The sequence below is a fragment of the Astyanax mexicanus genome, chromosome 1 (genome assembly GCF_023375975.1).
Source record: "Astyanax mexicanus isolate ESR-SI-001 chromosome 1, AstMex3_surface, whole genome shotgun sequence".
Classification (NCBI taxonomy): domain Eukaryota; kingdom Metazoa; phylum Chordata; class Actinopteri; order Characiformes; family Acestrorhamphidae; genus Astyanax; species Astyanax mexicanus.
In genome coordinates, this window is record NC_064408.1 from 125,241,021 (window position 1) to 125,265,714 (window position 24,694).

General features: G+C 39.8%; 1 protein-coding gene across 8 annotated transcripts in view; it reads left to right on the forward strand.

The window, feature by feature from the left end:
- Positions 1–884: 884 nt before the first annotated feature.
- LOC111189851 (NACHT, LRR and PYD domains-containing protein 12) overlaps positions 885–24,694 on the forward strand; it is a 38,896-nt gene continuing 15,086 nt past the window's right edge. For 3 of the 8 annotated variants that reach the window (XM_049468384.1, XM_049468381.1, XM_049468374.1), the window contains exons 1-8: positions 885–981; positions 1,859–1,930; positions 2,790–2,972; positions 4,021–6,039; positions 10,077–10,250; positions 17,219–17,392; positions 21,510–21,683; positions 24,230–24,403. In XM_049468384.1, coding sequence (XP_049324341.1) covers positions 932–981; positions 1,859–1,930; positions 2,790–2,972; positions 4,021–6,039; positions 10,077–10,250; positions 17,219–17,392; positions 21,510–21,683; positions 24,230–24,403 — 3,020 coding nt within the window. In that variant the 5' untranslated portion in view covers positions 885–931. The remainder of the gene's footprint in view (positions 982–1,858; positions 1,931–2,789; positions 2,973–4,020; positions 6,040–10,076; positions 10,251–17,218; positions 17,393–21,509; positions 21,684–24,229; positions 24,404–24,694) is intronic. The other 5 variants (XM_049468376.1, XM_049468400.1, XM_049468386.1 and 2 more) reach the window with 5 other exon arrangements.

Consider the following 24,694-nt stretch of genomic DNA (forward strand, 5'->3'; position numbering starts at 1 on the left):
TTTTGCGATAACGATATTTTTGGCGTTTTGACAAAACACTGAATTAAAAAAAAATATTTCAAGAATACACTACTGCAACAAAATGAAAATTAAATTTTATTATATGATACTAATAATAATGCACCCCAAATATCTCCATATATCCAGGATTAAAATAAATGATACTGGACAGATATGATCTCTAGTAGATATAAAATGGGAAATAAAAACAGTGTGAATTTTTCTTTTGCTAAAAACAGCAACAAAGTAATACCCTGATGTGATAATTAGGGGTTTCAGGGTATAATATCGTTCACCATATTACAAAATGTTGACGATATTATTGCATTCAATGCGGAACACCTCTTGTAGCTGCTACAAAAGTTGCCATCAGTTACGATTGGTGTAAAAGTAGATCATAATTAAAATGAGCAGCATGACAATTTTATTTCACCCTCTCAAACAACATTATCCGGTGTGGTTTGATGTGGCAGTGGAACGTCACATTAAAAATACATGTACAATAAGATATTTAGAATTAAGTAAGTAAAAAATAAAGGAAAAGTACAACAATTTTAATAAGAAAATCAAAATAAATAAAAAAAAAATTTTGTTTCTCTGATAAATGTATAAAAGCACATGCTCCAAAATAAACTTATAGTAAAAAAGGAAATATATTTATTTAAACAGGGTAAAAACGCCATTTCTGTGAAAGGTGTGGTCATATGTAGTAGCGTTTTTTTACCAGCAGGGGGTGCAAACGGAACTTGGGGCAATTAGATTATTTAAATAAATATTATTTATTATTTCTTATGCTTTATAAAAATTCAAAATGCATGTCTTAATTGTCAGAAAAAGTCTTACATTTTTTAATAATGTTATTTAAACCTGATCATATGTTAATGGTTCTTAAACTGTCCACAGGGATCTGCATGTCCACTGAAGCGCCTCCATGATGGAGCCTCATAACTCCACTGATGGAGGAGAACCCTCTGATCCAAAGTGAGTAACTTCAGGAGTGCATCAATAGTTAGTAGGAACGTATGGTCAAAAAATAAAAAAGTGTAATATTAGTTCAAAGGCTGAATGTTGAACACAGAATACTGGATTTTACACATGTTTCTAGTAGAACTGAACCATATATTGGATTTTTATTGTATTGTGATAAATGTTTTTAATGTATTGAAAATATTGTTTTCACATATCACCCACTTCTATCAGTGCATCATTATTTACACTAAGGGCTTTAATACTGTTCATATTGATGTTGAAATTGTACCATATTGACTGAAAATAAGAAATATGTATATAGATTATTGCCACATAGTTCAGTCCTAGTTTCCAGTACTTGTGAATTTTTTTATCAAAATAACCTAAATATATTTTGTCTTGCTCTTCAGAAAAAGCCATTTTTGAACATCAGACCAACAAAGCATGTCTAAATGTCATTGTCTACACTAAAAGGTTTTTGTGTCTTTAGTCAAAATGTGCTAGGGCACATTTTAAGACAATATATCTTATTGAAGAAAGTGTTAAACTAACTTCTCGTAATCTAAATATATCTATGATTATCTCATCTCCACCCAGTGGCAGAGGCAATACAATAAGTCCCATCTCAGATATTTTGTAGAGGAGGTGGTTTCTTAAACAAAAACAATAATTGTCTGTATTATAGCTTCAAATAAATAAAGGATACAAAGCAAAAGAAAATTAAATTTATGTGTTTACTTTGCTTGTTTGAGTCTTCGTTCCTCTAATTGCTCATGATCACCAATCTACAGCTTCTTTGTGAAAACAAATATATAAAAAGTGCTATCCAGATGGTTTTATCAAAGGAAATACTTTCTCAGCACATTGCTTATAAATTAACTGTTTTCAGGGTGAAGAGAGCAGAGTCCAGCGGTGAGCCTATGAAGAACTTCAGCAGTGCAGGAAGAAGCTCTGAATCACGGTACATCACTGCACACAGTAAAATTGTTAAAATGTGTTCAATTCTCTAACTTGGCTTCACTACAACAGGGTGCCAGTTTTTAACAAATTTATTTTATTCAGGGTAGGAAACTGTAATTAATAAATATCTCTTCTTGAAGGAAAGAGACGAACTATTTATTTTAGTGTGCTTTGTGCTCTATCATTAATACACATTAAAGGGCTGTACTTTTTCGAGTCAGGAAGGTTAGCTACAGTGTTGTGGTTGGTAGATCTCTTACTGAAATTGTGTACAATATGCAAACCAACACTAAAATCTCTGGAAATTACTTATAGCTTTAATATTGATAGATACCCGTTCCACAGTTAATGTTCTCAGATACTCTGCCTTTTCTCTGTTCTTCTTTCTGTTCTTCATGCTTAGTGTAGTACACAAAAATCACGACCAGTTCAACTTTCTTACATTTAACTATTCTTTTTTTTTATTCATTTATTTCAGGTTACTCGTCACAGATAAAACCATTGCTTGATTGCTACACAGTTCTACAAAAGTTAGTCCATTTCTAATGTGTGAAATAATAGCATATTATTAATTTCTTCTTTTTGTAGTAATTGTAATGCAAATACGTAATAAACATTTATAGCTGCAGCAATGTATTTTCTGGTGTTACTACAAGGATGCCAATATATTTGGATAAGATTGTATGATAAAGGCTTTTGTTTTACAAGCTGGTGTTAAAACGTCTGTTGTTTATTCAAAACCTTTCTATTTTCAATACCTTTCTGTTTATTACAGCTCAGAATGATTCTCTTAGAAAGATCTGTAAATAGTGTGCTTAATTTAAAATATTGTGTTCGTATCTGCTTATTTCCTTGTTCAGACTGCAGAAATCAGGAGAACATCCAGAACCCAGCTGTGTGTCTATGAAGAGTGACAACTCAATGAGAAGGCCTCCTGACTTCAGTGATGGAGCAGAACCACCAGAACCCAGCTGTGTGTCTATGAAGAGTGATGACTCAATGAGAATGCCTCCTCACTTTAGTAATGCTGTAATATTGAAAAGGTAAGATTTGATAAAATTATCCTCACCATAAGACACTGTACAGAGCAGAAGTGATAAAGTATTTTCCACTTTACGGTTTAGTACAACTGAATGGGAGAGATACACGAGAGGAAGCAAATAAAAAAATAAAAAAAATTATAGGGTGCATGGGCTATTTCCACATTAATCCATCAACATTTGAGCAGATGAAAGCTCTGAAGTTGATTCCAGGTGTGACATTTTCTTTGGAAAGGAAAAGAGCTCAAAGGAGCTCTCGATGGAACTGATAACAGTTTTTATGGTCCTGTTTGCCTTTGTTCTGAAGCATGACATCCATTTTTTTTTTCAAAAAGAATCCTGATTTGTCTGGCCCAGAGAAGACGACACCACTTATAAACATGGTTAACATAAATCTTCTGATTTTCACAGTAAACATTTAAATGGTGTTTGTAATTGTAACTTTCTAAAATTATCTTTTGTCCATGTGGTTCTATTAGCTTCAACTGTTGAATGACAGTTTTTGGTGCAGTGCGTCTGAGGGATTGGAGATCCAGGTGTTCGGCTTAGGCTTGTGCCCTTGCCCCTTTTTACATTGATTTACTCCCGATTCCTCACATGGTTAAGTTTTATGTGCTGTAATCTTTCTTTGGGGAACATTGTTTTTAACAAAGCTCTTCTGCACACAATTCTCATTATTATTATTATTATTATTATTATTATTATTATTATTATTATTATAACTAGCCTTAAAGTGACCAGACCAAACATAAAATATATTTTTTGATGATTTGATGTTTATTATGCGGATTATATCGGAATTCTGATTAGATTGATAGATAGATACTTTATTGATCCCTAAGGGGAAATTTTGGATTATTCTTCCAGTCAACATTCTCTGATTTAGATATCTTCTTAATTAATTTTATATTTTATCTGTGACTGATGCATTATCAAAATCAGAAAACGTACACACCCACATTCTTTACGGGCACAATATTATGTCATGTTAAATTATGACTACCCTCATATTTACTTATCTGAGACTTTGTTTATTTATTTCTCTACACAGAGGAAACAGTAATCTACTGCAGGATCAGTCCAGGTGTGAACTGTGTGAGCAGATTCTGACAGATCCAGTCTCGATCACCTGTGGACACGCTCTACATCCACGCACAGAGGAGTCTATAAAGCAAGATTCCAACCAACTAGAGGATGATGTTCTTCACAGAGTTTTCCAGAAACACAAAACCTGTATGAAGAACAGGTACGAGAGCTTATTTGAGGGAATCAAAACACAAGAGAACAGAACCCTCCTGAACAGGATTTACACACAGCTCTACATCATAGAGGGAGAGAGTGAAGGGGTTAATGAAGAACATGAGGTTATAAAGATGGAGAAAACTTCAAACAGATACTTACAGGAAACTCCAATCAACTGCGTAGACATCTTTAGACCTGTAGAAGATCCTGAAGAAGAAATGGAAGTAGTGAACAAAACAGCTGTGATGGTTAAAGGTGTCAGACAAAACCAAATAAAAGAAAATAAAGCACTAAAAGAGCTTAGAACTGTGCTGACTAAAGGCATCGCTGGCATCGGAAAAACAGTCTCTGTACAGAAGTTTATTCTGGATTGGGCAGAGGGAACAGCCAATCAGGATGTAGATTTCATGTTTATGCTTCCTTTCCGAGAGCTGAACCTGATTAAAGATGATCAGTACAGTCTTTACACACTTCTCTGCACTTTTCATCCTGAGCTCAAAGACCTGGACTCTAGGATTTGTGATGGGCGCAAAATTGTGTTCATCTTTGATGGTCTGGATGAAAGCAGAATTCCACTGAATTTTTCACAGTGTGAGAAAGTGTCTGACATCACCGCGACATCATTAGCGGGTGTGTTAATGACGAACCTTCTCGAAGGAGAGTTACTGCCCTCTGCTCACATCTGGATTACCTCCCGACCAGCAGCAGCCAATCAGATTCCTCCTCAGTACATCAACCGTGTGACAGAAATTCAGGGGTTTAATGACCCACAGAAGGAGGAGTACTTCAGGAAGAGAATCAGTGACCAAGACCAAGCCCAGAAAATCATCTCCCACATTAAGACAGCGAGGAGTCTCCACATCATGTGCCACATTCCCGTCTTCTGCTGGATCTCAGCCACTGTGCTTCAGCGAATCATGAAACAAAGTAACACAGAAATCCCTAAAACTCTGACTGAAATGTACTCCCACTTTCTGATCACTCAGACCAACATGAAGAATGAGAAGTATGAGGAGACCTTCAACTGGGATCCAGTGAAATTGCTGAAATCTAACAGAACCATGCTTCTGAAACTGGCAGAACTGGCTTTCAATCAGCTGATGAAGGGGAACGTGATGTTCTATGAAGAGGACCTGAGTGAGTGCGGTATTGATCTCACAGAGGCCTCAGTGTATTCTGGGATCTGCACTGAGATCTTTAGGGAGGAATGTGTGCTTTATCAAAGGAAGATCTACAGCTTTGTACATCTGAGCTTTCAGGAGTTCCTGGCTGCTTTATATGTGTTTCACTGCTACCTGAGCGAGAACGTGAAAACATTGAGAGTTTTTCAGCCCCAGGACGAACAATGGCCTGAAAATGTCTCACTGCATGTGCTCCTGAAGGGAGCAGTGATTAAAGCCTCTAAGAGTCAGAATGGACATCTGGATCTTTTCCTCCGTTTCCTGCTGGGCATCTCTCTGGATTCCAGTCAGAAGATCCTACAGGGCCTCCTGATTCAAACAGAGAGCACCTCAGAGAGCATCAACAAAACAGTGACACACATCAAATACCTAATCTCAACAGAAGATCTTAATACTGACAGATCTGTAAACCTGTTCCTCTGTCTGACTGAAATGAATGACCAGGATTTACCCAGAGAGATTCAGAAGTACATAGATTCAGACGAAAGCTCAAAAAAGGATCTGTCTGCTCTAGAGTGTTTAGCTCTTTCCTACATGCTGCAGACCTCAGAGGAGGTGCTGGAAGAGCTGGATCTGAAGAAATACAGCACATCAAGATTTGCTTATATAAAACTGTTTCCAGCTGTGAACAACTGCAGAAAGGCTCTGTGAGTATCTAATTGCATATAATGGCTGTTAATGTTTTAGCAATAATGAGTGAAGGCACAGAGAAACCAACGTTCTGCAGAGTCCATCACTACAGACCTTCAAACTTCATGTATCTTTAGATTAGCTTAAAAACAGTGCATAGAAACAAATGGGTTTCCATGGTCAAACAGCTCCATCCAAGCTTCACATCACCAGTCACAGGGCAACATCATATAGGTAGCTTCAAAATTACCATAAAAAGGTAACTGTGAACTTACAATCACCAGAGTGACACAGTGACTGGAATCGTTCATTTTGTGTGTCATCGACACAAACAAGTAAAGCTCTGCTCAATTTAATGAAAATGAAAAGTGACACGCGTTGGTGACTAACAATAAATGACATGTTCCATAAATGACATTATGGAAAATGTTAGGATTATGAACAAATTTCCAGAATAAATTAAGCCCACATCAGGTGCGTTGCCTCGGTATGTAAAGGTCCAGGGGTCAGCCCTCCCAAAATAGCGTAAACTGAAACTAATCATTAAAAGAAATATTAATAATTGTTAGTCCTAAGGGGCATACACAATTAGTTCTCATAGAATAACTTATATATCCTGTACGTTTTTGCATATTCTTGCTTCTCCTAACCTGTTCTTTCTTTAGATCAGTCCAGTCCTGATCAGTTCAGTTCATTTTAGTCCTGTCCACATTTCCTCTCTCCAGCTCAACCATCTTTTCTACCACTTTTAAATAATAAATCATACCATAATTAGGGCTGGGCGACTTTCTGTTACACTTCGGTTTCTTTTTACTCATAAGTGACAGTATAAGGGAGTTATGGCCAAAATCACTAGCAGGCTCAGAGCCTCGTGGACAGACACTAGGATGTCCACATCTTGCCAGGTGGGTACAAGGTACTCAGACAGCTTCATTTTAAAAAGTCATTATACATCCACACAGGTCCAGAACCCCCCCCCCCCCTCCACTTGTATGGCCCTTGAAACAAGTACAAATATATAAATATATAATATAAAGGGGACAAATATATAAACTCTAAAAAAAAAAGTCAGACCCTTTACATTATTTGTCTGTTTACATTAAATTGCAATAGCACTTGGATTTTTAATAAAATTATATTTAATCAAATGATTTTTCCCCTCCCTAAATGCAGGCAACTACATAAAGCAAAATACAAGAGTATATCACAGTGTTCATTTTGACAGGTCATTTTGATTTAGTTTTAGTCTCAGTCTTTTTACTAAAATTTATAATAGTTTTAGTTACATTTTAGTCTATCGGAGTGACCTGTGATGAGTGACCTACCAAGTAACCTGTAATGAAGGTGGGACGAATAAAGTCAAGTTTCTGAAAAGATACACTTCTATTGCAGTACTAACATTACTGGCTTTCAGTAGACTAGACGTGCATTACTTAGAAAGTGTATTTAAAACTCATCCAGTTCAGCAACAGCAATGTTTAGCTCCGTTACCCATTAGTTTATTAAAATGTAAAAAGCAGTGAAGGCTGTATGAATTGTCTCGCGGCTCGAGAAAGAGGGATGTTTGTGTCTAATATAACTGAAACACCTTAGCTAATGATAACAGACTGCACAGATCCCTTTTACACCTTAAACTCTAAACCAGAGACATTTCAGACAAGCTAACCTAACCTAGCAAACGAGCTAACAGAGCAGCGTTACCTGCCTTCAGAAATCTGAACAAGCGTACCTGTTTAAATATCTTGGGGACGAGATGCATCCCACATATTTAGAGTTGAGTTTTCCATGGTAGCGCAGCTGAACTTATTGTAGAAATGATGTTTGATGTAAATGGGAGAGAAGGAGCAGCTGTGTGGATCAGCTGTGTGAGGTTCAGAGTGAGGGGCTGGGGGGTAGGGGGAATGGGGGGAGGGGGTGAGTGGTACTTGGCTGAGCAGGCAGTTCAGCGTGCTGCCTGATCGTGTGCTGTGCCTGTTTGCGGCATTACTTAAACGGGAAATAGAAAATAAAGTTTGTCGAATCCTATCACCCCGGCTTATCATAGTCATCGAGGAAAATATATATAGCAATAAACTTCGATATCGTTTTATCGCCCAGCACTAACCACAATACACAAACCCTATCCCTAACCCTGAACTATTAAAATAAGTTTATTTTGCAACATTCACTCCTCTCCTTAAAATTAACTACTTTTGCAACATTCTTTCTATTTATACTTTTCCCAGCTTGCTTAAACATTGTCACATTATTAAATAAGTTGCTGTATAGTTGCTCAAAACATACATTTACATTGAAAAATCATTTGGATTTGCCTGGAATACCTCTATTTTCTCAGGACATGTGGTCTTACTGCGGTTTTACTGTAAACTACAAATGAACAGAAGTCAGGTTACAGCAGTGTTTCTCAACCATGTTCCTGCTTATTCCTACTGTTCTTACATATTCTAATGCATATCCCCACTTTTCTGTATATTCTACAGCTTTCTCTGCTTTAAAGGCACTTAAAGAAGTGGTGGTATGATGTGTCTAATATACTCCTGGATGATTGATATATGGTCCATAGGGGGTTAAGGGGTTTTAACAAGTAAGCTCAATACAAGATTGTTTATTAGCTGATCAGTTGGATCCGGTGGAAAACATACAATTTTAGGGCAGAGACCAGGGTTAAGTAACTGCTTTAAACTACCAACATAAAGTATTGTACTAAATTCTGGCTATCCACGACATCCAGCTTCTAGTTAACTAGTTAGATAAAATGTAATTTCTTTCATTAGAGCTTACAGTAAGCCCTGCAATCCGAAATTAATAAACACAATTTAAAAATGAAATAGTTGGCTGATCAGGTACATCAGGGCAGGTTGAACATTACATTTATATATTTTTTTTTCTCAAACCTTGACTATCTCGAGGAGATCTGACTAATTCGAGTTAAGCTAACTGACTCACAAGCTGTTTTTTTATGAATCACACAGTGGGTTTGATCTCTGTGTTTTGATTTGTGTCTTTTTAACCAGCTATCAGAAACATTGTCATCACAGTTTACATGTTTAGATACCATTATCTTTCTTTTAGAAAAATCCCTGTAAATCCATATGTGTTTTAACATCAGCTGCAGCTGGACCCTGTTGCCTGAACTCACAAAACTCTGAAATATCCTTCGCAAAACCAGCATGCTGATTGGCTGTTTGTCCTGAAAGGCGACGCCCCTGGCCTACTTTGTTGCTTTTTACTGGTTTGCTCAATAAAATTATTCACTCCACCACTCCAGGTTGACTTCAGTGGACTGAAGTTTTGCTGTTTTTTCTGTCTTTTACTGCAGCCCATTTTCCACTTCTGTATGTCGGTGAAATGGTGGAATAGGGGGAGCTCTAACATTGCTCCACAGCTGCAAAACATACAGGGGCTGCCCGCCCACACTGCCTGAAGATATTAATAAAATATCAGATTTGTGCATACAGATATCAGCCAATGCTGATTTTCTAAAAAAAAAAAAATGATAATAATCAACTTGCTGAGAAGAAGGCTGTTCTTAATTCATGAGCATACTTTGAGCCCTGATCTGATTGCTACTGAACATCTTTAGAAGAAGCTGAAACATGCAGTCTTGAGATGGTTCCCTTCAAACCAGAGACAACTGTAACAGTTGGGGAGACCTCCAATATGTGTGTGGCCATTGGAGAAACCTTACTTAGAGATTCAGAAATCACTTGCTTGTCCCAGTAGGTTGTGCAACAAAATATTACATTTACTTAATTACTTTTTTAAATTATGCCGTTGAATCACAATTCAAAAGCAATGTTTGGTTGTCATAAATTGATTTTCTGTAAACCTTCATTTATGATGGCAGTTTCAGGTTATTTAATTACCATTGTGTTTTTCTTTTTTTACAGACAGGCAACAACAATTGTATCTGTTTCATGATCATGCTCATGTGTTTCTCACATGACAATAATAAAAAAAATGACTCTTGGATATTTTTTTCAATAAATCTTAGACCATTTACCAGCGACTTGGACATAGTTTGAACAAAACTCTGTTTACTCTTCTTGTTTAGACTTGCTGGCTGTGATCTCACCATGAAACACTGTGAAACTATCTGCTGTGCTCTGAAATCTGAAAGCTCCACCCTAAAAGAGCTGAACCTCAGTAACAATGACCTGCAGGATTCAGGAGTGGAGCTGCTCTCTGCTGGACTGAGAAGCTCACACTGTAAACTGGAGATACTCAGGTCAGTACCTCCCATTATATATTGCTGAATGGTAAACTAGTAAACAATGGTTTACCAATTCAAAAAACACTTTAACACGAAAGGATGATTTATTATTAATTATTAATATTACTTTCATTGTTGCTCTTAAAAATAACTCAATTTACTGTAATGTAATATACAAATTGAAAAAAGCACTATATCTGTTTGTGTATATACAGTGCTGTGAAAAAGTATTTGCCCCCTACATATTTCTTTTGTTTTTTCTTTTTTGTGATACTGATGTTTTTCTGAATGTCAAACAAACTTTAATATCAGACAAATATAATCTGAGTAAATACAAAAAGCACTTTTTAAATGTTAATTTTATGTATTAAAGAAAAAAAAAAACAATTCAAACCAATCTAGCCCTGTGTGAAAAAGTGTCTGCCCCCTAAAACTAATAACTTGGTTTTGTCAGCCTTAGCAGCAACAACTGCAATCAAGCTTTATTGATAACTGGCAGTGAGTCTTTCACATCTCTGTGGAGGAATTTTGTTTCACTCTTCTTTACAGAATTGTTTTACTTCAGACATATTTTGGGGGTTTTCCAGCATAAACGTCCTGTTTAAGATCATCCACAGCATCTCATTCAGACTTCGACTAGGCCACTCCAAAACCTTTCTTTTATTTTTTTTAAACCATTCAGCGGTGAACTTGTTTATGTGCTTAGGATCATTGTCCTGCTGCAGAACCCAAGTACACCTGAGCTTGAGGTCATAAACAGATTCATAAACATTCTCCTTCAGGATTGTCTGGTAAACAGAAGAATTCCTTGTTCCTGGTTACAGCACGTTATCCAAACCCTGAAGCAGCAAAGCAGCCCCAGATTATCTCACTACCACCACCATGTTTTGCTTTCAGTATGATGTTCTTTTTCTAAAATTATGTAATAGTTTTACAACAGATGTAATGGGACACACACCTTCCAAAAAGCTCCACTTTTGGCACATCAGTACAAAATCTCTTTCTTATTATTGAATCATTAACACTGACCTTAATAATTTTTGGCTTGTAATTCTCCTATGGAGACCATTTTTGAACAGTCTCTTTCTTATTATTGAGTTAACATTGACCTTAACTGATGACCTGCAGTTCATTAAATGTTGTTCTGGGTTATTTTGTGACCTCCTGGATGAGGTGTTCATGCCCTTTTGGAATAATTTTGGTTGGTTGGTTTGTCCTGGGAAGGTTCACCAGTGCTCCATGTTTTCTCCATTTGTGAATAATATCTCTTACTGTGGTTCCCCGGAGTCCCAAAGCTTTAGAAATGAGTTTGTAACCTGTTCCAGACTGAGAGATGATCAGTGACTTTGTTTTCTCATCTGTTTTTGAGTTTCTTCAGATTGGGACATTATGTGTTGATTTTTGCGATCGTTTAGCTGCTTCATGTTGTCAGAAAGGTCCTATTTAAGTGATTTCTTGATTCTACAGGTCTGGCGGTAATAAGACCTGGTTGTGGTTAGTATTTAAATTAAACTCAACTTTCCAAAAAGTGTGATTAATTACAGTTAATTACGGGGGGGCAAACACTTTTTCACATAGGGCCAGACTGGTTTGGATAGTTATTTTTATATGAAATCGTCATGTAAAAAGTGATTTGTTTATTTACTCAGGTAATATTTGTCTGATATAAAATTTTGCTTGATAATCTGAAAAAATATTTTTCGATGCTGCAACACATTCCAAAGAAGTCAACAGGGGAAACAAAAGCCTGAAAAATGAGGAATGCTGACATAGAGTGATGTTCCCTTTCAGTCGATTCACTCGGTACAACACATAATGTATGAGATATCACGCCCTTGCGTGTCTGGCTGAAGACACCTTTAATCACGCCTAAAAGGCAGATGATGCATAGTGACGAGGGCAGGAGGGCCCGCCCCCTGCATTTAACCCCACGTCACCAGCATCACTCCTCAGTTCTTATGCTCTTCACTTCGCTGAGAACACCTTACACCTTTTCTGCTAGTCTAGTTAGCACAATTCAGCAATCCTTCGGATAACTCAACTGTTCCATTAGTCAAGCACAACAACAACCTCACATTGGTGAGTCGTCTTCCCACGGAGCGTTATTTAAAGGATTTTGCTGCTTTTAAATCTGCTTTGCAAAGTCTCGGGGCTAGCCTGTTTAGCCTCGCTAACGGCTGCCTAAAATGAGCTCGCAAGCTAACGTTACCTCTCAGCCTGGCAAGAAAGCCTCCCGTCCTTGTCCTCAGGGATGTGGTTTTGCCATTAACGAGAAGGACCAACATGATGCATGTCCAGTCTGCCTGGGAATCGTCCATGCTAGGAGGGCCTTGGTCCAACCTGATACATGTGCGCTCTGTCGCCAGCTCAGGCAGTCGACCCTCGAACACCGTGTGACGTTCGTCGAGAAAGTTCTCGGACAAGCAGCAGTGGCACGCGAGGATCCCCTGATCTCCGGAAAGGCTAGACCGTCCTGTTCGGACGTCGAGGAAGCCGAGTTCGAGGACGACGACCCGTTCGGTCTCGGTGTAGACGAGCCTGATTTCTCCGAAGACGAGCAGGAGGAGCTGCATGTTCTTCCAGCCCCGACGGCTGCGGAGGGTAAACAGGACGAGGCTGATACCTCTTTCTTTTCCCTTTACCGTCGTGTGGCGCAAAAGCTGGACGTGGAGTGGCCTGCCCCTCATCTGTCCAAAAAAGCGACCAGATTCACGGATTTTTTCCCGCAAGTGGAGAATCACCGTCTTCCACTTTTCCCCGACTTCATGACAGAGCTGACGTAGTCATGGGCTAAACCGCTGTCAACCCGCACCACGGTACCTGGTTACGCACAGTTTCTCGAGATGGAAGTGTCAGGGGAGGCGGGGCTGCTAAACCCTCATCCGATGGAGTCTTCGCTGGCAGCGCACCTGGCTCCGTCTCATAATCAGGGAGCCGCTTTCCAAGCACGGCCGGTTCTCCTTCTCCCAGCTGGACAAGGTTTACCGCGCGCAGGCAGGCACGGCCAGAGTGATGAGTTCAGTCACTCTCCTCCAGACTTACCAGGCGATGTGTCTAGCCGAACTCTGAGACCAGCTTCCCGCGGACAGCCCGCTAACAGGTCTGCTAATTGAGGTTAGAATTGCCTCAGATTACGTCCTGCGTATGTCTCGCTGCGCGGCTCTTTTGCTGGGCAGAGGAATGGCGTCAACTGTTGTGGCACAGCGCCACTTGTGGCTAAAGCTGTCTGACATGCCAGACAGAGACCGGGCGACTTATTTGGACGAGCCGGTCTCCTCGGCAGGTCTGTTTGGCCAGTCACTCGAAGCCATTCAAGCCAAGTTTGAGCTGAGGAAAAAGCAGCAGCAGCCCAAACACACTCCACGCCACTCAAAGGTCCTCCTCCCGGGCACCAGAAAGACTCCGCGGTGAGGAAGAGGAAGCCTGACTCATCCTAGCTCTCAGAGAAGGGGGGGTGAGGTCTCCACTGGTCGGAGACACCACAGTTTCTCCCCTAAACCCACCAAAGAGGCGCAGTTTTCCCCCTCTTCTGGGGCCCAGTTCAAAAAGGGCATGTTTTGCCCCAACATTGTTTATAAAGCACCTGTTCTCTGTAAACACGTGTGTTCAAGCATTCCCATAGCCCAGTCAATGTACTCAGGGGACGGGGGAGGGTGTTCCCAGTGCCCCATGTTCTCAAGCCCACAATATGAGTGCTTTCTTACATGCCTCAGTTCCAAAAAGTGCCCTAATAAAGTTGCATTCTGTAACTCAGGGCAAAATAAAAAGGCCACAAAAAATGTGTTGCACTCCCAATTTCAGCCACAGGAGGGCTCCGCCCCTCCACGAGTGGCATATCATCACAGCCGGCTGCATGCGCAGTCTAGCCCTGGGTAGAGCGGACTGTTGCCATGGGTTACTGCTTGTAGTTTCGAAAGCGAACGCTTTTCCAGCGTGGTGTACACGCAAGTGTCACTCAACGCTGCGGCGGTGCTCAGAGAGGAGATAGAAACTCTTCTTTGCAAGCAGGCGATCAGTGTAGTTCCTCAGGCCGATGCACAAAGAGGCTGGTACAGCCGTTATTTTGTGGTGCCGAAGAGGAGCGGGGGGTTATGTCCAATTATGGATTTAAGAGTTTTCAAATTCAAAATGCTAACACTTCGCAAGTTCCTTTGCGCAGTCGGCCCGGGGGATTGGTTCACGTCTATAGATCTCACGGGTGCATATTTTCACATTGCAGTCCATCCAGATCACAGACGTTATCTCAGATTCGCCTTCAAGGGCATGGCTTACGAGTGGCTCGTTCTCCCGTTCGGGCTTTCTCTGGCCCTGCGCACTTTTACGAAGTGTGTGGAAGCAGCTCTCTTTCCTCTGGATGCGAGGAGTGCGAGTGCTTTCTTATCTAGACGACCTGGCTCTAGTTGGACGGTCGAGGGACGAAGCTTTAGCTCACACGGGGGCTGTGTTATCCCATATTCAGCGGCTGAGCTCTCTAATTCCCAGCCAGAAGCTGTCTTTTCTGGGGTTGGAAATATGCTCTCTCACCAGCCAAGCGCGTCTGTCAGAGCGCAGAATATGTGCGTTCCGTGACTGCCTCGCGCAGTTTCAGCTGGCGTGCAGTCTACGTTGGGTCAAATGGCGTCAATGATAGCGGTAGTTCCGCTGGGTTTACTTCTAATGCGTGCGTTTCACCACTGGCTATTATCACACCGCCTGAATGCCTCACACCATCTCCAGAAAAAGATAGTTGTGACTCAGGGTTGTATGAACGCACTCCTTGGAGAGAGCCCCGCCTGCTCTGCCAGGGCTCGCCCATAGGCAGAGTTCTGTTTCGCGTGGTGGTGTCAACAGATGCGTCCCTTACGGGCTGGGGTGCGGTGTGCAACGGAGCAGCTGTGAAGGGGGCGTGGTCTTCAGCGCAGTGCTTCCTTCACATAAACTGTCTGGAGTTGCTCGTGGTCCATTTGTCCCTAAAGCGCTTCCTCTCAGAATTGAGGGGGAAGCATGTTTTAGTCAGAACAGACAACACCACCGTGGTGTCTTACATAAACAGGCAGGGGGGCACGCGGTCACTCCCGCTTCTGAATATGTCCCACTCCCTTCTAATGTGGAGCAGTTTTCACCTACTTTCACTCAGGGCGACACATGTGCCGGGCCGCCTGAACTTAGGGGCGGATCTCCTCTCCAGGGGAGGTCCTCCAGCTCAAGAATGGAGACTCAGTCCCCTGGTGGTGGAACAGATCTGGGATAAGTTTGGCAGGGCCAACGTAGATCTCTTCGCATCCAGAGAAAACACGCATTGTCCTCTGTTTTTCTCTCTAGCAGACCAGGGTGCTCCCCTGGGAGTGGATGCACTGGCACACCTCTGCCCCAACACTCTGCTTTATGCATTCCCCCCAGTGGAGCTGATCATGCCAACACTGGAGAGGGTGCGCCAGGGGAACCTGTCTCAGATACTTGTAGCTCCCTGCTGGCCATCAAAACCATGGTATGCAGAAATAATCAGTCTCCTTGCAGGGGGCGGGCCCTCTTGCCCTCGTCACTATGCATCATCTGCCTTTTAGGCGTGATTAAAGGTCTTCAGCCAGACACGCAAGGGCGTGATATCCCATACATTATGTGTTGTACCTCGTTCCTCTCCTTCAGGGAACAGGGGTTATATTCATAACCTAACGTTTTCTGCCTCTTAAATGCACAGATTTCTCCAGATTCTCTCAATCTTTGGATGACATTGTGGACTGTAGATAAAGTCCCTAAATTCCTTGCAGCTGCACATAGATAAACATTGTTCCTCTACTATTGGACTATTTGCTAATGCAGTTGTTCACAAAGTTCTGAACCTTTCCCCATCCTTGCTCGTGAATGAGTCTTTCACGGATGCTTCTTTTTACCCAATTATGACACTCACCTGTTTACCTGTTCGATGTTCCAAACAGGTGTTTTTTGAGGACATTTGATGTCTCAGGCAGCCTTGTATTAAAAATTAACATCTTATCTGATGCAAAGAGAAAAAGTGTCCTGTGGTCTGACAACACCAAATTTCTAATTATGTTTGGAAATTATGGTGTGTCCTCCAAGCAACAGAGAAAAGAACTGTCCAGATAGTTCAAGTTCAAGTAGTTTTATTGTCAATAATGCATACGTACAGGACATATAGGGGATTCTTCTACCCAAAGTTACGGCAAACAAAACAAGCAATAGTTGACTAAAGTACTAATAAATAAAATGAAAAATTATGCAAGAATGATTGAGAATTAGGCACTAAATTTACAATTTATGGGATCAAATGTACAATACAACAAGGTTACAGATAGACATACGTAAGGGAAAAAATATCCAAGACAATAGTGCAATATATGAGTAAGTGTGGAGAGGGAATGACAGTACCAGTATAAACAGAACCCGTATTGTTCTCAGTGCAACATTAAAAAGGCAACATTTCTGATGGTATGGAGGTGTGTTTCTACCCATAGCATGGAGAACCTGTCAAGGCAACATTGATGCTGAAAGCTACATACGTGTTTTGGAGCAACATATGCTGCCATTCAAGGGACATCTTTTTCAGGAATGTCCTTATTTCAGCAAGATGATGCAGAGCCACATTCTGCATGTTAAAAAAAGCATGCCTTCACAGTAAAAGAGTATGGATACTAGACTGGCCTGCCTCCCATTGAAAATGTGTGGCACAAGCAAGAATGGCAAAGAATTCCAGATACAAAGCTTTAACAATTAGTGTTCTCAGTTCACAATTGCTAATTGAGTGTTTCTAATGTAACACAGTGATAAACATGGCCCTGTCCTAACTTCTTTGGAACATGTTACATCAAATTTAAAATGAGTGAATATTTGCAAAAAATGTATTATTAAATATCTTGTCTTTGTAGTGTATTTGTTTTTATCTATGTCTAACATAACATTTCAATTTCATTGGAACTGTGGTTGTATAAAATCTCTCCAATAAAAGTTTCTCATTTAAATTTTTGGCTTCTATTCTTACTCAGCAGACTAGTTAGCTGTAATCTTGGTCAAAAGACGTGTGCAAATCTAGAATCAGTTTTAAACCTGGAAAGTTCCTGCCTGAAAAATCTGGACCTCAGTTACAATGACCTGCAGCATTCAGGAGTTGATTTGCTCTGTGCTGGATTACAGAGTTCACGCTGTCATCTGGAGACACTCAGGTTAGTATTACTGTTAAATTGTTACTGAAATAATATTAGTAATATATTACTAATAATAGACTGTTTCCTGTTTTATTATCATTACGGCATTACATTCATTTTTACCCTAATACTGCTATGCCTTTTAAACTTAAATTCAAGGATTCAAGGAGATTGTATTGTCATTCGCATCACATGTGGTACATGAGGAACGAAATTGTGATCTCACAGTCTAGTTTACACCAACAATTGTTAAAGTTGATAAATATAGATAAAATAAAATAAAAATAAGAACACAATAAAATAGAGTAGAACAAAATAGACATAAAGATAAATACACAAAAAATAGGGAGAGTAGGCAGGTGGCAGCAACATGAAGTACAGAGCGCAAGTTTGCTATAGCAGCATGATAGTGTGAATTAAGAGCATACAGTGTCTCGGTGCAGTTTAAAGTGACAGTGTTTGTAAACAGTAATTGTCCTTGTAAAGTGTCAGTGCAGACTGTTGTTTAGGTGGAGTTTAAGAGTCTTACAGCTTCTGGAATGAAGCTGTTTCTGAGTCTGGTTGTTTTGTACTTGATGCTCCGCAGCCTCCGGCCTGAGGGGAGCGGGACAAAAAGTCTGTGTGCTGGGTGGGTGGGATCCTTCCTGATGCAGGTGGCTCTTTTCCTGCATCTGGAGGTGTAGATGCCCGTGGTGCTGGGGAAGCTGACTCCAACAATCTTCTGTGCAGCTTCACCACCCTCTGCAGAGCTTTCCTGTCTGCAGCAGAGCAGCTTCCATGCCACACACAGATGCTGAAGCACACAACGCTCTCCACCACACATCTGTAGAAGGAGATGAGGACTGTGCTCCTGAGTCAGCTGTATATATACACCTGTAATTCACTTTTGTACTTAATATCCCTCCTTTTTTTTATTTTGTTGCCACTCTGCAGACTAGCTAGATGTAAAAAAATCTTTAAAATCTAGGATCAGTTTTAAACATCGGAAGCTCCACCCTAAAATAGATGTACCTCAGTTACAATGGCCTGCATGATTCAGGAAGTGAGCTGCTCTCTGCTGGACTGAAGAATTCTCACTGTAAACTGCACATTCTCAGGCTCAATTCATTACTTAATGGTCAACACCGCAATTTCTATGATAAATATAACTTGACCCTGGTTAATGAGTACCACACACATTTCACACTATGGAGAAGGGCAGCAACAACAGTGGCAAGGAAAAACTCACTCGTATTAAAAGAAAGAAAACTAAAAAAGACCAAGAAAGACAGTGGATGGCCAAGCTGCTTTGTAAAAAGACAAAGAAAGACTGTGGATGGCCAAGCTGCATTTACTGTGATATTTTTATTTAATATTTTTTTTTAAAAACCATATGTATTGTTTGTTGCTTTTTGCAAATATGTGCTATTTTGTATTGGTCTTTCACTTAAAATCTCAATGAAAAAGTTTGTTGTAAGGTAACATAATGTGAAAAGGTTCAAGACTTATGAATACTTTGGAAGCCACTGTATGTTAGTCACTTGAACAGTGTACTCCCATCACTGACATTTCTATGATAAATAGTCTGCAGAGCTGAACTTTTTGTGAGCAAAGTGTGCTCTGCACCATGCAAACCATCAGACTCTGTAGATACTCTGCTGGATAGTTTTAACTCAAAAACTGCTAGAGTTTTAGATGAGATTGCACCAGTTAGAGTTAAAACCATGCCATGCAAGCAGAAAGCTCCATGGAGAAATGATGCTGCAGTTCAGCTCCAAAAGAGAGAATGCAGAAAGGCTGAACGCAGATGGCGGAAAACCAAGCTTCACATTCACAAAGACATTTTTAAAAATAGATTCCGTGATTACAATAAAATAATGTGCACATGCAGACAATCCTACTTCTCCAGCATTATTAACAATAATATTAACAATAGCAAAGTTCTTTTCACTGTGGTTGACAGACTAACTAACACACCTACATACATGACCCCTGAGCTAGTTTCAACTGAGAGATGTAATGAGTTTGCTACATTTTTTAATACTAAAATCCACAATATCAGGCAAGACATCAGTACATCTATATTCACCAATGAGCCCATGTGCTCTCCAAAACCATGCATCATAGTCAACATGTCCCAATTTAGCACTATTAATGAAGAAGTTTTAATTGATACAGTGAGTCACCTCAAATCATCCACCTGCAGTCTTGATTCATTACCAACAAAGTTTTTAAAGAATGTCTTTTCCTCAATATCAGCTGACATTCTTCAAATAGTAAATACCTCACTGATGTCGGGTGTTTTTCTAAATTCATTAAAAACAGCCGTTGTGAAGCCTCTCTTAAAAAAGAAAAATTTAGATACAAACTTATTAAACAATTACAGACCAATTTCTAATCTACCATTCATTGGAAAAATAATTGAAAAAATTGTCTTCAAGCAAGTTATGCATTTTCTGTCCATAAATAACTGTCTAGACCAATTTCAGTCAGGTTTCCGGCCCAATCATTGTACTGAGACTGCGCTAATTAAGGTTATCAATGACATTCGCTTAAACAGAGATTCAGGAAAAATGTCCATTCTACTACTGCTTGATCTCAGTGCTGCCTTTGACACCATTGACCACAACATTCTCATAGATAGACTTGAGAACCGGGTTGGACTTTCTGGAACTGTCCTAAAATGGTTTAGTTCATACCTTCAAGGAAGGAAATACTTTGTGGAAATGGAAAAAAATATTTCTGAGACTGTGCCAGTGACCTGTGGTGTACCCCAGGGTTCAAATCTTGGGCCACTCTTATTTAACTTATATATGATTCCTCTGGGTGAAATCATTTGTGACTATGGGATATCTTACCACAGCTATACAGATGACACTCAGATCTACATGGCCCTCTGCCCAAACAATTTCAGTCCCATTGACTCACTGTGTAAATGCCTTGAGCAGATAAATAAATGGATGGGACAGAACTTTCTGCAGTTGAATAAAGATAAAACAGAGATTATTTTATTTGGGAAAAGTAATGAGAGGCACAGACTAGCTACCTATCTGGATTCAAAAAGCCTAAAATCTAAAGAACTAGTGCGTAATCTTGGTGTACAAATTGACTCTGATCTCACTTTTAACAGTCATGTCAAAGCCGTCACAAAATCAGCATTTTATCACCTCAAGAACATAAATAAGATCAGATCATTTTCTGTCTAAAGCAGACCTGGAGAAACTCATCCACGCCTTTATTTCTAGTAGGATTGATTACTGTAATGGACTCCTAACTGGACTCCCAAAAAAGACCATCAAACAGCTTCAGCTGATTCAGAATTCAGCAGCCAGAGTTCTGACTAGGAGTAAAAGAAGAGAGCACATCACCCCATCCTTAAATCCCTGCACTGGATACCAGTATGTTACAGAATAGACTTTAAGATACTATTACTGGTCTATAAATGTGTTAATGGTGCAGGACCAGCATATTTATCTAATGTGCTCCAGCAGTATGAGCCGAGCAGAACAGATCATCAGGAACTGGTCAGTTAGAGCTGCCTAAAGTCACTGAGAGGCAGCGTTTAGCTACTACGCTGCTCTTAAATGGAACCAGTTAACAGAGAGCATTAGAAGAGCCCCAACAATAAACACTTTTAAATCCAGACTAAAAACCTACATGTTTGATCAGGCTTTCAGCTCAGTTTAAAACACTGCAGCTCCACCCACTTTTATTCCGTAACGGCACTTTTATATTATGTTTTATTCTTATTTTAATTTTATTTCCAATTCCTTGTTGTTCTTTTACATATTTTTAATTTTACTTATCTTTGTTTTAATCATGTTTGAATCAATCATGCTTTACTCTTATTTTAGTTTTTATTTTCCATTTTTACTGTTATTCTTTTACATGTTTTTTTAATTTGACTTCTCTGTGTATTTTCTAATTTGTAAAGCACTTTGAATGACTGTTGTGTATGAAAGGTGCTATATAAATAAACTTGCCTTGCCTTGCCTTGCCTTGCCTTGGCAAGGGAAATTGATGCTAAATCCATATATCTCATTATCTGTTGCAGAACGCGTGAAAACATTTTAAGAAAAATATTTGTAGTGCCTAATCACATTAGATCTTCATTGTTTTCCCTGAACTCTGTACTCTTTTTACTCTTCTTGTGCAGACTAGCTGGCTGTGATCTCACCATGAAACAATGTGAAACTATCTGCTGTACTATGAAGTCAGAAAGCTTCACCCTAAAAGAGCTGGACCTCAGTAACAATGACCTGCAGGATTCAGGAGTGGAGCTGCTCTTTGATGGACTACAGAGTTCCCACTGGATACTGGGTACACTTAGGTCAGTACCCACTGTAATTCATTACTGAATTAAACGAGTAGTGAGTGTACTGGTTCAAATTCTTCCTATATGGTATGTTTATTACCCTGAGTCTATCTTGAAAAAAAAACACAGAACCTAATTTAATTTGTTAATTTCTGTAAGTGGTTCTTTCTCATGACCATGAAGTAACAATAAGTACTAAATAAGAGGAATTGTGTTAAATGGCTACAGACTACGCTTGCATACTAGCTGACAGTGATCTGACTTTATGCTCTGAAAGATATACTCCACTAAAAGTCAAATCAAATCAAATTTATTTGTATAGCGTTTTTTACAACTGGTGTTGGCATATAGCAGCTTTACAGAAACGTGATCACAGGACAAAGAGTCAGGCAAAAGATTAAACATAGAAAATACAGAATACAGAACCCCCAGTGAGCGCGGAGGCAAGGAAAAACTCCCTCAGAGCTGCAGGAGGAGGAAGAAACCTTGGGAAGATCAAGACTCACATTTAAGGGGGGACCATCCTACCACTGGTCAAATGGCTTTTAAATTAATTTAAAAAAGTCTTTCATACATCCACATAGGTTTTATATATTCAGGAGTATAGCAGCGCCACTGATGGCTTATAGAGTAAGATGGATGATGAGCAGCTGATCTGTGGTGGGTGGGTGATGGAGAAGAGCTGACTTCAGAAACTTCCAGTCTGGCCAGACAGGGGACATTATAGCCTGAGGGTCCAACATCCATCGGTATCAGGTCAGACAGGTGGGCATTCAGTAACTCGGAGGAAGACAGGGAGATGGAATTAGTTTTGACTGGATTTATGTAAAACAGAGAATATAAAACATTATCAGAGTGTGGCTAATGACTCCGGCAGATCTAAATAAAACAGCCTAACTAAAGGTAGAGAGCCAGAAGGTAACATAGACATGGAGGCACCCTGAAACACTGGCATCCACCCACTCCACCGTCCACAAACCTGAGTGATCGTGTGCAGTGGGAGAACAACAGCACCAGCATCTCAGTTTACCACAATACCCTCTGTCCATGAACCCCTGGATCTGCAGCCTTATCTAAAGGGAAAAACATTAATTACCAAAAGCTAAACTAAATAAGTAAGTTTTCAGTCTAGACTTAAAGATTGAGACTGTGTCTAAGTCCTGAACATATTCGGGGAGATTATTCCAGAGTTGAGGCGCTTTATAAGAGAAAGCTCTTCCTCCTGCAGAGCTCCTCTGAATTTTAGGAACTACTAAGAAACCAGCACCCTGAGATCTAAGTAATCACAGTGGTTCATAATAGGAGATGAGGTCTCGTTAATACTCAGGAGCGAGCCTGTGTAGGGCTTTATACGTTAACGGAATTTGACTGGAAGCCAGTGCAGTGCTGAGAGGACTGGACTTATATGCTCAAATTTTCTAGTTTTAGTAAGGACCCTGGCTGCAGCATTTTGAACTAGCTGAAGTTTATTTAAGCTACTGCCGGAACATCCAGACAGTAGCGCATTACAATAATTTAGCCTTGAGGTAATGAAGGCATGTACAAATTTTTCTGCGTCGTGCCGTGATAGGGCGTTTCTTAGCTTGGCAATATTACGGAGGTGTAGAAAAGCTGTTCTAGTAACATTAGATATGTGTTTATCGAATGCTAGATCTGAATCTATAATAACTCAAAGGTTTTTAGCTGCTGAACCAGGGGTGACGGAGAAGTCGGCAAGATAAGTCTGATAATTTATTTCTAGCAGCTTTGGGGCCTAATATTAGAACTTCTGTTTTATCACTATTTAATAGGAGGAAGTTGTGCGACATCCATGATTTTACATCTTTTACACAATCTTCGATTTTCTTTAATCTCACTCTGTCATCAGGTTTGGCTGATATGAAGAGCTGAGTGTCATCTGCATAACAATGAAAATTCACATCATGTTTTCTAATAACTTTGTTCCAGTTCCAGTTACACCGACCATGTTCTCTAATCTTTCTGAAAGGATAGTATGATCTAGTGTATCAAAGGCTGCACTCAGATTGAGAAGTACCAGTAGGGAAACACAGCCTTGGTCGGCGGCTATAAGTAGATAGTTTGTTGTTCTAACTAAAGCTGTCTTGGTGCTATGATAAGGCCTAAATCCAGATAGAAATTCATAGATCTGGTTTCTTTGCAGGTAAGAGCAAAGTTGTTGGGCCACAGCTTTTTCTAAAACCTTAGAAATAAACGGTAAGTTTGAAATAGGTCTATAGTTAGTACACTAGGATGAAGATTTGGTTTCTTGATCAGAGGTTTAATTACAGCTGTTTTAAAGGCTTTGGGTACATGCCCCAGGGTGAGCGATGAGTTTACAGAGGTATAATAATATATGGTAGTACCTGTTTTAGTAATTTTGTGGGAACTGCATCAAGTGTGCAGGTTGTGCTGTTTGAAGAGGAGATACTTTTCTCTAGTTCTAGCTGTGGAAGTGGGTTAAAGACTTCCAACCTAACTTCCGTAAAGTCCACTTTACGGAACACCACAGTAAAGTCCACTTTGACTTTACTGTAATCACTTTGTGTACCCTCACTCTCCAGGCTAGCTATGTGTAATCTTGGGGTAAAGGCATGTGAAAATCTGGCATCAGTTGTAAGCCTGGAAAGTTCCTGCCTGAAAGAGCTGGACCTCAGTAACAACGACCTGCAGGATTCAGGAGTGGAGCTGCTCTCTGCTGGACTGAAGAGTTCACACTGTGAACTGCAGATTCTCAGGTTAGTACCTCTCTCAATTCATTACTAAGGGATAAATATGTTTGAACCAGTTTAATGTCACACTTTTATAAAGCAGTACTACTGATATTGTTAGACTTTGTTGGATTCTTTAATTCTTTTCATTTATATTTTCCACCGTATATGAACTCTTAAACTCTATACACCTGACAAGAACAACGCCGCGACCAACTCCTTTCTAGATGCATTTTGATCTTTTAAAATCTCTACTAAGCATATAGCAGCATCTTATAGGTCTATAATTTAGCATCTGTTTTGTTTCTGTCTATACTT